This window comes from Oncorhynchus kisutch, linkage group LG12 (assembly GCF_002021735.2).
Source record: "Oncorhynchus kisutch isolate 150728-3 linkage group LG12, Okis_V2, whole genome shotgun sequence".
In the NCBI taxonomy this organism is placed as follows: domain Eukaryota; kingdom Metazoa; phylum Chordata; class Actinopteri; order Salmoniformes; family Salmonidae; genus Oncorhynchus; species Oncorhynchus kisutch.
Genome location: NC_034185.2, coordinates 29326157 through 29341282, shown reverse-complemented (window position 1 = coordinate 29341282; position 15126 = coordinate 29326157). Strand labels below are relative to the sequence as shown.

General features: G+C 43.0%; 1 protein-coding gene across 1 annotated transcript in view; it reads right to left on the bottom strand.

The window, feature by feature from the left end:
• nudt14 (nudix (nucleoside diphosphate linked moiety X)-type motif 14) overlaps positions 1–15126 on the bottom strand; it is an 83900-nt gene that overhangs the window by 29919 nt on the left and 38855 nt on the right. Inside the window, exon 2 of the mRNA XM_020496697.2 lies at positions 2186–2229. Coding sequence (XP_020352286.1) covers positions 2186–2229 — 44 coding nt within the window. The remainder of the gene's footprint in view (positions 1–2185; positions 2230–15126) is intronic.

The window sequence follows — 15126 nt, the reverse complement described above, 5'->3', positions numbered from 1 at the left end:
AACCTAACTCTGTTACACCAGCTCTGTCAGGAGGAATGGGCAAAAATTCACCCAACTTATTGTGGGAAGCTTGTGGAAGTCTACCCGAAACATTTGGCCCAAGTTAAACAATTTAAAAGGCAATGCTACCAAATTCACTCAATTAGTATGTAAACTTCTGACCCACTGGGAATGTGATGAAAGAAATAAAAGCAGAAAAATATAATATTATTCTGACATTTCACATTCTTAAAATAAAGTGGGGAGCCTAACTGACCTAAGACAGGGAATTTTTACTAGGATTAAATGTCAGGAATTGTGAAAAACTGAGTTTAAATGTGTTTGGATAAGGTCTATGTGAAATGTAAACTTCTGACTTCAACTGTAAGTATTGTGATATCATATCCTGATATTGTGATATCATATCCTGATATCCCTGGCAATTCCCAGCCCTAATGAACTATCAAATACCCTTTTCACAATATTGTGCCGAACCAAACTGCACTGGCTCAGCTCTTTTTATTTTTACATTGTCCTTTCTAGCATGGTTCCAGCAACTATGGTAGATAAGTAGACCTAACCATGCCAGCACAACCGTACAATTCAGCTTGGCTCAGCTCAGTGTGAAAATAATTAAAGATACTGATTGCTCAATACAAAGCACATCCATATAGATTATCCCATGCAGATAAGACATACTCCAAATCTAAACATATCTATCCAGTGTAGGCTATTTGGGGTTTATGAAAGTATGAGACCCACCACCAGCCTCCTATTTTAAGATCCTACCATTTTCCGCTCTCTTTACTCCCTTTTTCTATTCCATCCCTTCTCCTCATAAATTTGGTCTGTTTCCCTGACCTTTTTTTCAGAGAGGAAATCTGAAACAACCTTCACATCTCCATTGGACCCCACCCAAGTCTTGCCTCCACTTTCAACAAGAATTTCCATACCATTTTTTAAACACTGATTAAAGGTGCAGGCCAATATTTCTCTAATGAGAAACATCCGTTTACCCTTTACAAAAAGGACCATTATGCAAACCAACTCCTAGAGGTGAACCCCATGGTCCTGTCATCGTCCACTTTGGAAATGTCTGTGGAGGCACTTGGACTGAAGGCCAGATTCGGATGTGCCGGGGGGCTTTTTCACTGGCATTTTTCAGTTTACTGCTCTTTTCTCCATCACACCATCCTTTCCCAGTAAAATGAATGATCTCTCAGGGGTTGGTGGGGGGAGATGCAGGAATGAGGGCTTAAACGGCCCATGAAGTACCCCAAGGGCACAATACTACTGCTCTCTGAATAGCAGGTGGGAGCCTGGCGATGTGCTTTGACACCAAGGTGCGATATTACCCTTCCACTCGTCGTTCGTCAGGATTTTATAGTCATGGTTCAACAGTGTAATAAGTCCACAAATAAGACCACCTTGTTTCACCCAGAATGTTACTGTATTTTGGCAATTTATGGGGTGGCCATTTTATGAGAAGTGATTGCTTCCTGAAAAGTCAATGACAGACAAGGAGGGAGTCATGATTTGTCCGACACCAGGACCCTCAAAGGTGATACTTATTTGGTGAATTAAAGCTTCTTCGGTGGGAGAGTAGTTTCTACCTTCCTCTGTACTGGTAATGTGGATCACACAGACTTTTTACCCTGCAGTGGGCGGTATTACCATGTGCTTACCATCATCCACTTATTCAGACTGATAAGACTTAAACGAAGCAAAGAGCCCCTTTCAGATATGCATAAGTGAATGACAGCATGCGACCAAAGCTGTGGTGATAGGACTGGAGTGACTTTACTCTGATATATAAAAAGTGGTTACAATCGTGTCAACACATCTCAGTTTTTAAATCTCCATGATAAATACCCAGAGCTTATATCGACTGATGGGAGAAATTGTCAGGATGTTGGCTCTTTCCCAAGCTCATTGAAATGGCATTAATATTGTATTTTTGAGGTTACTAGGTAACATGTCAAAGTGAACAGTATGGGAAGGCGTTGGGAAAAGCAACAAAGGGGAGCCATGTGGGAATTTAAAAGTTTTCACTTCTTGACCACTGATTAGGGACGACTCCTTTCAGCTGACAGCGAGGGCGATGAGGTGGTGAAACAATTGTAGAGTGTGAATGTGTGTGTCAAGCTTTGGCACAGAATTTTCTCTTACCAACAATGAAACAGGTCAATGGCAGATAGAAGCTCACCTGTCATGTGTTCGCATGAAGTCCCACGATTTCTTTGTCCCATTCTGTGAACGAAACAAAAAACAACAAATGACATTCACATTCTGAAACCATTGTGCTAGGACTAGCTGTCCTACACGTCGGTGGGCTCGGATGGATATCAAATCATCCATGACCGCATATAAAAGGCTCTTTTGTAAATCCAGGTGTAGACTAGGGAAAGGAGCTAAACGAATAAAAACAATGGCTTCACACAAGACATCGGCCTCCTCTTCAGTGGGTCAAACATAGCTACCAGATCAATAAACACACTAGCCTACTCCCACAGAAAACATCTTGACGGACAAACAGAAACCAGCATAGCACCTGCACCAAAAAAGTGCCTATTTACAAAGTCCTTTGGGCTATTGATGAGTCGACTTTGGCGATTGGCTAAGCCAAGACTAATCAGAATTAATTTCCTCTCTTGCTATCAGTTTCTGGCTTGGATAGAGTGTTAAAGCTTGTTAATCACCGAAGACAAATGTCAATCTAGCTACAGTACATACACCAACACATACTGCTAACCGCATCATGGTCATATTAACTTATCATTCTTCCTCCCTCTTGTTTTTTATCAAAACGGGACTTAGGTGGTCGGCGTGACAGGGGGCGTGGCAATGGGCACAGTTGGCCCATCAGCGCAGCTGAATTGGAGCCCCCCCATCTTGGCGGTGTAGAGAATGTTTTACATTTAAGCCTATTTCCTGCATTTTTACACATTTCTCCATGGAGCAGAGATAGAAAATGTGCATTAAAACTGCATTTTTTTTTTATTCTACACTGAACAAACATAGAAACACAACATAAAACAATTTAAAAAAATGTTTAGTCATAAGGAAATCAGTCAATTGAAATAAATTCATTAGGCCCTAATCCATGGATTTCACATGACTGGGCAGGGGTGTGGGCCTGCGATGGGAGGGGGAGGCCAACCACCCACTTGGCACTTGGGAGCCAGGTCCACCAACTGTAGAGCCAGGCCCAGCCAATCAGAATGGGTCTTTCCCCACAAAAATCCCCTCCGCAAGTGAAAAAGGCAGATGTGGAGTTCCTGGGCTGGCATGGTTACACACAGTCTGCAGTTGTGAAGCCTTTTGGACATACTGCCAAATGCTATAAAACAACGTTGCACGCGGCTTATGGTAGAGGAATTAACATTCAATTCTCTGAACACAGCTCTGGTGGACATTCCTGCAGTCAGCATGCCAATTGCACACTCCCTCAAGACAGTGACATTGTTGCCTGACAAAATGGCACATTTTAGGGTGGCCTTTTACGGTCCCTAGTAGAAGGTGCACCCCGTGTAATGATCATGTTCAATCAGCTTCTTGATAAGCCACACCTTTTAGCTGGATGGATTATCTTGACAAAAGGATAAAATGCTCACCAACAGGGATGATAACAAATTTGTGCGCAACATTTGAAACACTTTGTGCGTATGGAACATTTCTGGGATATTGTATTTCAGCTTATGAAACATGGGACCAGCACTTTACATGTTGCGTCTATATTTTTGTTCAGTGTGCATATTCTGCCATTGAGCTGAGAGAAAATGTTTTAAAGCAAATTTCCTGCAATTCTATGCATTTTGCCATGGCTAAATGCTTTGTTATTTTGCTGAAACATAATAAATACTGCTAAATTAAATTGTTTGGGGAATTTTAAATTCTCCTAATCTAGCTTTTATTTTGTTGATTGATAGTTCGCAAAGATTATATTATAAAACAAAATAGGTCCATTATCTAGTCTACATACTTTATATCTGGTTTTAGTCATTTAAAGTTTACACTGAAAGTGTTGTTTTTTCCATCCCGATAATGTATATATTTTTTACGCTGCTTGGACTTACGAACACAGGCTAGCCTAAGGATTTCAATCCCTGCCGCTCTCCGCTACAGTTATGTAAACCTCTACGACACACACACTCCCTTCTTCAGTAAATCTCTGGCTTGTTTGATTACTTTGACGCCTGGGGATAGGAATTAAGCAGAGCAGAGCAGCACAAGAGGGGGCATGTAGGAAAACATTACTATAATACTAGGTGGAAGGCATGAGGCTTGTGTGTACATAAATGCTATTGTATAGCAACACACACCTAAAAACATGCTGCAAAACATTGTCACCTAGCACCGGCTCACAATGAACTGTAGCCTACTATGTGAACTGGCCAACAAAAGAGGCTTACTAGTGGGTGAGTAGGGCAATTAAAACCCCAGCAGAGGGAAGGCTGTGGGCCATCACACCTGCAGACTGACAAAGTGTCTGTGTGCATGTAATTTTTTGTTTCAATAGAAAAATGTATGACATACTGGCTCAGTGGCTTGCGTCATGTCAAATTTCTAAAATACTAATAGCAAGACATTGAAACATTGTGATGCTAGTTAAACTCCTCTGTGTAAGAATGGTAGACTGGATAAATAGGGGTTGGGTTGAACGATAAGCATTTTGCCCATATTTGGGCTTAGCAGATGCCCATCCTGCCACACCCATCTCAGACTGGACAGGCCCCAACAGAGAGTAGGAGGGTTGGAGGGAGGAAGAAACCCTTGCTAGCTCAGATGACAGGAGTTTACTAGAACAACTGAAGTAAATGCCAAAGATGCCTCATGTGGGTGTATGCTGGCACTGGATTCAGAACCACACAGGTTTTTTAAGGCCTTTCCAGTGCCAGCACAGGGCAAAATTAAAGGCCACATTCCTTCCCTATGTTGACTCAGATGACAGGCCATCATCGACTTACCCAGCATCCAAGGGCTCCATGCTACTAGTCCTGCTGTTATGGCGCTATGGCAACCTACTGGACACATTGCTTTTCCTAAGCAAGATTGTTGTTTTATCTATACGATTATGTTAGCTATTGATTATCCATCTACCCTCACTCTTCTGCTGTACAGGAAACAAGCCTATGGCTGGCTAGTCAACTCTTCTGCTCCCGAGTGGCGCAGCAGTCTAAGGCGCTGCATTTCAGTGCTAGAGGCGTCACTACAGACCCTGGTTAGAGTCCAGGCTGTATCACAACCGGCTGTGATTGGGAGGCAGTCATTGTAAATAAGAATTTGTTCTTAACTGACTTGCCTATTTAAATAAAGTTAAATAAAAAATTAAAATGTAAAAACACTTGTGATGTTCATTTCATCACAGGTTATAAAAAAATATATCCACAATTTAGATTTTGACAGGGCCTTTAATGCAAGTCGGGTAACTGACCATGCAATCTGATCTGGTTGGTTGGATGGATGGATGGTCGATCCAGGCTGGTTTGGTCATTAGGTGATGATTACAGAAGTTAATTCTCAAGACAGAGAGTTGACAGGCCAACGGCTCACTGAGCCAAACGAAAGCTTTGCAATTTCAGAAACTTATCCCCATGTTATGGTTAAACAACTTCGGCAAGACCTAACAAGTCTTTGGTCGTCAACATAAGAGGCTTGATCTGTTAATAAGAAGCTTGCATAATGGCCAATGTGCATCATTAACTGCTGGCTCTAGCGTAAAATGAGAGTGTGGAAAGTGAGTTTGCATACTGCTCCAGCAAACGAAGCGCAGCAAGAGAGGCCATCCGGGTCATGTTTGCTTTAGGGCCCCTTCCGTCATCCCTGATAATGAGTATTTTGGCTCCAAAATGTGGCGGGAATTGCAGTTCGTGCCAGCGAGAAGCACGTCCAAGGGTTATTACCCCAGAGAGCCAACAAATGGCTGAAGACAAACAAACAAAAATAATCTGGCCATCACAACCTTGCGGCGCATTCACAAACCAGGAGCGTGTTAAGGTGAACTAGTTCCTAGCGAGGCGTGCTCAATGAGTGGTCAGCCCTCACCTTTCTGAAAATAAAGTCCTAATCAATTTCATGAGGGAAATTAGAAAGCACATTATAGGCCTGTCTTAGATTATACAGTACCAGTCAAAAGTTTGAACACACCTACTCATTCAAGGGTTTCTTAGTAAAAAATTATGTTCTACCTTGTAGAATAATAGTGAAGACATCAAAACTATGAAAAAACACATATGGAATCATATAGTAACCAAAAAAAGTGTTAAACAAATCTAAATATAATATAGATTCTTTAAAATAGCCACCCTATGCCTTGATGACAGCTTTGCACACTCTTGGCAGTCTCTCAACCAGCTTCATGAGGAAGGAGTTCCCACATATGCTGAGCACTTGTTGGCTGCTTTTCCTTCACTCTGCAATCCAACTCATCCCAAACCAACTTAATTGGGTTGAGGTTGGGTGATTGTGGAGGCCCAGTCATCTGATGCACTCCATCACTCTCCTTGGTCAAATAACCCTTACACAGCCTAGAGGTGTGTTTTGAGTCATTGTCCCGTTGAAAAACAAACGATAGTGGGACTAAGCACAAACCAGATGGGATGGCGTATTGCTGCAGAATGCTAGTTCGCGGCACATGCTAGTTAAGTGTGCCTTGAATTCTAAATAAATCAGACCGTGTCACAAGCAAAGCACCCCCACATCATCACACCTCCTCTATGCTTCACTGAGGGGAACTCCACATGCGGAGATCATCCGTTCACCTACTCTGTGTGGTGTCCTTTAGTACTGGATTCTTTACAGCAATTCGACCATGAAGGCCTGATTCACACAGTCTCCTCTGAACAGCTGATGTTGAGATGTGTCTGTTACTTGAACTCTGAAGCATTTATTTGGGCTGCAATTTCTGAGGCTGGTAACTCTAATGAACTTATTCTCTACAGCAGAGGCAACTCTGGGTCTTCTTTTCCTGTGGTGGTCCTCATGAGAGCCAGTTTCATCATAGCGCTTGAGGGTTTTTGCAACTGCACTTCAAGTAAACTTTCTCAGTTCTTGGAATCTTCCGGACTGACTTACCTTTGTCTCACAATGATAGACTGTCGTTTCTCTTCACTTATTTGAGCTGTTCTTGCCATAATATGGACTTAGCCCCGTTTGGTAAAAGACTATGTTCTGTATCCTACCCCTACCTTGTCACAACACAACTGATTGGCTCAAACATATTAAGAAGGAAAGAAATTCCACAAAATTAACTTTCAACAAGGCACACCTGTTAATTTAAATGTATTCCAGGTGATTACCTCATTATGCTGGTTGAGAGAATGCCAAGAGTGTGCAAAGCTGTCAAGGCAAAGAGTAGCTACTTTGAAAAAACTCAAATATAAAATGTATTTAGATTTGTTTAACACGTTTTTGGTTACTACATGATTCCATGTGTGTTATTTCATAGTTGTAATGTCTTCACTATTATTACCGGTACATGATTAACAGCTCAGTGGGGGGTGGACTATGATTTTCCCCTCAGATGGCCCATATTCACCATTTAAAAAATACGTTAATTGAAGCTCTCTTACAGGGCATAATTGAGGTTACAGGACCGATAGCGAGAATAAACACTCAGTATCATACAATTTAATTGTTTACTTAACTGACTTGCCTAGTTTAATTTAAGAACAAATTCTTATTTACAACAACGGCCTACACCAACCAAACCCGGATGATGCTGGACCAATTGTGCGCCGCCCTATGGGACTCCCAATCACAGCCAGATGTGATGCAGCCTGGATTCGAACCAGGGACTGCAGTGAGACCTCTTGCATGGAGATGCATAGACTGCTGCGCCACTCAGAAGCCCCACAATGGACAAGTAAAGTAAACACAAAAGCCAAGTGAAGCAAAGCAGTTGAGTCTTTTGGAAATGTATAATCAGTATAGTTGACTCTAAGAAAGCCAGGCTATTGGGTGTGTGCCCACTTCAAAAGGGATCTACAAATATTTTTATAGGTGTGGAAATACATTTTCTCCTGTATGAGACTGGAAAGGGGGAAAGGTTAAAGAGGCACCGTTTCACTACAAGCACGTGCTTGAGTGCATAGTTGTGGAGGTGGGCATGTTTAGATCTGCGGGCCTGTTTGGAAGTGAGAAACTGGGAAATTAAAATGGTGACTGGCCCACATAATGACCTGCCTCAGAGGTCATGGTACAAAGCATGATCCATCAAAAGCACACTTTTCCAGCTTCTCTACCAAATACAACTGAGCAAATTCTTGCATACACGTGCCCAAACAAATTACAAAGGGGGGGGAAAAATTTAAATAAATCAGTTTTCTGGAGCATCAATGTCAGACTTAGCTTTTACTGTAAATGACAGTAAATACCCCAACCCAAAATCAAGGGGAAATGAGAGTCCCGCAGAGAAGCTACAAGTTCAAGCAGAACAGACATGCCAAATGCATGAAAAGTGATGACGAGCACTGAAAGTGAAAGCAGGGTAAATCCACCGCCTCTATACATGCGCCCTGACATGCTTACGGGAAACGCAGGTATTGACACGAGTTCCCGATTCAGTGGAGGCATGTAATTACTGACACAAAATCCTGCAGTGTCAACTAACAGCGCGAGTGTCTGACACGCTTGCTGCAGTTCCTCCCTGGGGCCAAGCCAACTGCAACCTTCTCACTTTCCCTTGGCGAGAGCAAACTACTGATGAGGGAGCCAATGATAGCGCACCTGTCACCATTAAGATTGAATACGCTTTGCACTTGGGGGCTTTGCAAACATTGTAGGTGGGTGATCACGCAACATTTTAGCATCATTTTTGTAGTATACATTTGATTATGATCTTTTAGTAGCCTCACAAGTCCAGGAAAGGAACGAGTCAATTCAAAAGATAGAGAGCTGCCAAAGTGTAGGTAACACCAGGTGAAGCTATTTTAGTACAAGGCATTATGCTTGAGAAATTCAACCATTGATGATGGGTAACACTGCAATGACAATGCCCTACTGATGCATCTTCAAGACTCAACAATCATGTAAAATGTGGGAATTAGAATTGTTCTGTAAATGCCCTTCTATGGCAATGATGTGCAAGATGCCGTAAGGCAGCTTGTAGATGTGGGTTTTCTCAGCGACCCTCAGCAAAAGCTATCAAGGCACAGCCAAAGCAATCATCCCTAACCGTACACACTTCCAAGTGTTTGGTGCGCCACGTGCTGTTCCAACTCTTCTCCTTCAGTGCCTCTGTGGGTTTTCTTTGGGGATGAGGGGACAGCTGGCAAGCTGAGAGGGGTGCGAAAGTGGCACTGTGGGAAGGGTCTTGGCTCAACTGCATGGGGCAACCAGTGGAAGTCGCACGGTGCTGGGAGGCAGGGGGAGGGTATCCGGGTATCAAAGAATGAGCTATGGTGACACAATGAGCTCTTTTGAGAGGCGCAATGGGCCTCTAGGAAGATCAAAGGCGACAGAGTCGAGACCTGTGTCAGCTCCAAGACAAATAGGCCAGGTCCATTGGGTGCCTCACACACACACACACACACACACACACACACGACAGCCATGTGTTTGATTCAGTGTAGAAATGAGATACTCTGTCTATTAATAAAAGTGCTTACCTTTGAAATATGTAAGCAGCATGAAAGCAATGAGCCTGTGTCTATACTGCAGTCAGAGAAACCCACCCTACTACAGATTCTAAATGTGCAGTATTGAGGACAACAAAATACAGCTTGGCCTACAGCAAAACTATCATTGTATTCAGAAACAAAAGAATACAGAGCAGGCATCGTTTTCAGACAATCTTCACCTGCATCAACTCCACATGTTCCCTCTTTATGACCGGTCTCAAGGGGAGGAACTGATCTTCCCCTATGAGGGACAACCTGTTTGGGGCCCGCCTGCCTGTCACCCCCCTCCTCTGGTACCCTGTCACTACTCCCAGATGGTGGCGGTCCCTCATTAACAGGGGCCACTTACTGGGGCAGCTTGAATAGCCCTTGGGGACCCCGAGAATCACCGGTGACACAGATTGCAATACAGATCACAGGGAAGAGGGGAGCGCAGGGAAGCTGCAGGAACCTTGAAGTTAATGTGGTCCCCCTGACTCAGGGCACAATAAAGACAGATCTTCGTGTGAATGGGTATTGAAGGGGGGGTGAGCCTTGTTCTTTTAGGTGCTTAAAGTCTAATTACCATCGTTCCCCTAGTTTTTAGTGCTTCGACCCCGGCAGCTGCCGAAAATTTCAATTGCTGTCACGCTGCCGGGTACAATGGCAGTCTTTAATTCCAACCATGTGCCATTCAATTTCCCAGGATTTAGGCCCCGCTCCTTGCCGGGCTCCCTGCGAGTGACAGTGGGTGTGTCATGTTTTGAAGCGCTTCTGACACCATTCATGTGTATTCTCATAGTGTGCATCAAGTTTCACACTGGCAAAGAGTGGCATGGTTCCTCACAACTTAATTGGGGATTCAAGCAAGAGGACACCGCAGCCCCTTGTGGCACTCAATCACAAGTAGCCTAATATGGGCAACAGCCTTAGTAACCATCTACATAAAAACTCCCTGCATCTTATAAAAGTCAGGCAAAATTAGAGATGACGACCTGAAAGAGGTTGTCACTTTGGAGTGACTACCTGAAAAAGAAAAAAAACATACACTCCCCTCCATATTCATTTGTACAGTGAAGCCCAAACTTTTAAATTTAGCTCTATACTCTTTTGGATTTGAGATCAAATGTTTTATGGAGGCGACAGTAATGGGGTGCAAAAGAACAAAAAATAATATGGGGATGAGGCAGTTGCGTGTGCTATTTACAGATGGCTGTGTACAGGTACAGTGATCGGTAAGCTGCTCCGACAGCTGATGCTTAAAGTTAGAGTGAGATACAAGACTCCAGCTTCAGTGATTTTTGCAATTCGTTCCAGTCATTGGCAGCAGAGAACTGGAAGAAAGGCGGCAAAAGGAGGTGTTGGCTTTGTGATGACCACCTGCTGGAGTGCGTGCTACGGGTGGGTGCTGCTATGGTGACCAGTGAGCTGAGATAAGGCGGGGCTTTACCTAGAAATTACTTATAGATGACCTGGAGCCAGTGGGTTTGGCAACGTATATGTAGCGAGGGCCAGCAAACGTGAGCATACAGGTTACAGTGGTGGATAGTATATGGGGATTGTGACAAAATGGATCGCACTGTGATAGACTGCATCCAAGTTTTTGAGTAGAGTGTCGGAGGCCATTTTGTAAATGACGTTGCCGAAGTCTAGGATCGGTAGGATAATCAGTTTTACGAGGGTATTTTTGGCAGCATGAGTGAAGGATGCTTTGAGAAATAGGAAGCCAATTCTAGATTTCATTTTGGATTGGATATGCTTAATGTGAGTCTGGAAGGAGAGTTTACAGTCTAACCAGACACCTAGGTATTTGCAGTTGTTCACATATTCTAAGTCAGAACCGTCCAGAGTAGTGATGCTAGGCGGGCAGCCAGCAATCGGTTGAAGAGCATGCATTTAGTTTAACTAGCATTTAAGAGCAGTTGGAGGCCACGGAAAGAGTGTTGTAAGCATTGAAGCTCGTTTGGAGGTTTGTTAACACAAGTGTCCAAGGAAGGGCCAGATGTATACAAAATGGTGTCATCTGCATAGAGGTGAATTAGAGTCACCAGCAGCAAGAGCGACATCATTGATATATTCAGAGAAAAGAGTCGAGCCGAGAACTGAACTGTGGCACTCCCATCGGGCGGCAGGGTAGCCTAGTGGTTAGAGCATTGGACTAGTAACCGAAAGGTTGCAAGTTCAAATCCCCGAGCTGACAAGGTACAAAATCTGTCGTTCTGCCCCTGAACAGGCAGTTAACCCACTGTTCCTAGGCCGTCATTGAAAATAAGAATTTGTTCTTAACTGACTTGCCTAGTAAAATAAAAAATTGAGATGGCCAGAGGTCCAGGTAAAAGATAACAGTCCCTTCGATTTGACAAACTGAACTCGCTGAAAAGTAGTTGGTGAACCAGGCGAGGCAGTCACTTGAAAAACCAAGGCTATTGAGTCTGCCGATAAGAATGCTGTGATTGACAGAGTCGAAAGCCTTGGCCAGGTCGATAAAAATGGCTGCACAGTACTGTCTTTCATCTATGGCAGTTATGATATCGTTTAGGACCTTGAGCGTGGCTGAGGTGCACCCACGGCCAGCTCGGAAACCAGATTGCATAGCGGAGAAGGTACGGTGGGATTCAAAATCGTAGGTGATCTGTTTGTTAACTTGGCTAAAGGTCTGTAACAGTTTGGGTCAGAGTGTCTCTTCCTTTGAAAAAGGGGATGACCGTGGCAGCTTTCCAATCTTTGGGGATATCAGACGATACGAAACAGAGGTTGAACAGGCTAGCAATAGGGGTTGCAATAATTTCAGCTAATAATTTTAGAAAGATAGGGTCCAGATTGTCTAGCCCAGCTGATTTGTAGGGATCCAGATTTTGCAACTCTTTCAGAACATCAGCTATCTCGATTTTTGTGAAGGAGACATAGGGGGGCTGGGCAAGTTGCTGCGGGGGATGCAGAGCCATTGGCCAGAGTAGGGGTAGCCAGGTGGAAAGCATGGCCAACCATAGAAAAATGGATATTGAAATTCTATTCATCAGTGGTGACCGTGTTTCCTAGCCTCAGAGCAGTGGGCAGCTGGGAGGAGGTGCTCTTATTCTCCAAGGACTTTACGGTGTCCCAAAACGTTTTGGAATTAGTGCTACAGGATGCAAATTTCTGTTTGAAAAAGCTAGCCTTTGCTTTTCCTAACTGACTGTGTATATTAGTTCTTGACGTCCCTGAAAAGTTTCATATTGCAGGGGCTCTTTGATGCTAATGCAGTAAGCCACAGGATGTTTTTGTGCTGGTCAAGGGCAGTGAAATCTGGAGTGAACCAAGGGCTAGATATGTTCTTAGTTTTTTTATTTTGAATGGGGCATGCTTATTTAAGAGGAGGAAAGCACTGTTGTAGAACAACCAGGCATTCTCTACTGATGGGATGAGGTCAATATCCTTCCAGGATATCCGGGCCAGATAGATTAGAAAGGACTGCTCGCTGAAGTGTTTTAGGGAGCGTTTGACAGTGATGAGGGGTGGTTGTTTGACCGCGGGCCCATTACAGACACAGGCAATGATCGCTGAGATCCTGGTTGAATACAGCAGAGGTGTATTTAGAGGGCAAGTTGGTCAGGATGATATCTAAGAGGGTGCCCATGTTTACAGATTTAGGGTTCTACCTGGTAGGTTCCTTGATAATCTGTGTGAAATTGAGGGTGGCTAGCTTAGATTGTAGGATGACCAGGGTGCTAAGCATATCCCAGTTTAGGTCACCTAACAGTACGAACTCTGAAGCTAGATGTGGGGCAATTAATTCACATATGGTGTCCAGGGCACAGATGGGGGCTGAATGGGGTCTATAACAAGTGGCAACAGTGAGAGACTTATTTCTGGAAAGGTGGATTTTTAAAAGTAGAAACTTTAACTGTTTGGGCACAGACCTGGATAGTATGACAGAACTCTGCAGTAGATTACAACTCCGCCCCCTTTGGCAGTTCTATCCTGACAGAAAATGTTGTAGTTGGGGATGAAAATTTCTGAATGTTTGGTGGCCTTCCTAAGGCAGGATTCAGACACGGCTAGGACATCAGGGTTGGCGGAGTGTGCCAAAGCAGTGAATAAAACCTTTAGGGAGGAGGCTTCTGATGTTAACATGCATGAAACCAAGGCTTTTAGTTACAGAATTCAACAAATGAGAGCACCTGGGGAATAGGTGTAATGCTGTGGGGCTACAGGGCCTGGGTTAACCTCTACATCACCAGAGGAACAGAGGAGGAGTAGGATAAGGGTACAGCTAAAGGCTATAAGAACTGGTCGTCTAGTACGTTGGGAACCGAGAATAAAAGGAGCAGATTTCTGGGCGTGGTAGAATAGATTCAGGGCATAATGTACAGACAAGGGTATGGTAGGATGTGAGTACAGTGGGGATAAACATATGCATTGAGTGACAATGTGAGAGCTTGCATTTCTGGAGACACCAGTTAAGCCAGGCGAGGTCTCCCCAATATATTGTCACCTTTATCGTAAATACGAATAGAATGTTTATGAACAGTTGTGCATTAATGTGGATGATACCATGATTACGGATAATCATGAATGCATCGTGAATAATAATGAGTGAGAAAGTGAGACGCACAAATATCATACCCCCCAACAATGCTCACCTCCCCTGTTATTGGTAATGGTGAGAGGTTAGCATGATCTTCATGCATCTGTAACTTTCTCATCATTATTTAAGATTAATTTATGATTATCTGTAATCATGGTAGCATCCACATTGTGTTCAGAAACATATTCTACTCGATTTCATGATAAAAAGGTGACATTATTTACCATAAATTTATAAATTGGGCACAATATTATCCAAAACAACCAAAATAAGACCACAAATGCATCCAACAATTTTGTAGAGTCACTAGCATTATGTAGTCATTGATTGCATGCTATGGACATGGGATCAAATACCAAACTTTTGACTAAATGTAATACTCTAAGTGAATTTGTCAAAATACTTCTGAAACCTTCAAATACATAAAGTTAATCAACAGTAAAAAAAACTGATGAAAATACTATCAAATTTTTAAAAAAGGTGACATTCTGTACTTTCGCCTCATAAAACATTTCAACTCAAATCCAAAATGCTGTAGTACAGAGCCAAATTAAAAGTTCAAGCTTTACTGCCCAAATAAATACATAGGGGAGTGTACATTTAAGCCTAGGCTATATGAAATAACCAAAGATTAGGCTACCCAAGTAAAATATTTTAATAGGTTCAGGAAATACAGCCTACACACTGCATTTTTGGGCCTGCTGAGAATATAAACTCTGTGGATTGTCAAAATCCCTCGGTGTGCATTGCAATATTGGGAATTTTGCAATAATGATAATACACATTATAAACTGGGTGGTTCGAGGACTGATTGTTGATTAGCTGAAGGGCGTGGAATATTATACAGTATACCAGAGGGTATGACAAAACATTTATTTTTACTGTTATAATTATGTTGGTAACCAGTTTATAATAGCAATAAGGCACCTCTGGAGTTTGTGGTATATTGGCCATATAACACGTCCTCGTGCCTTCTTGCTT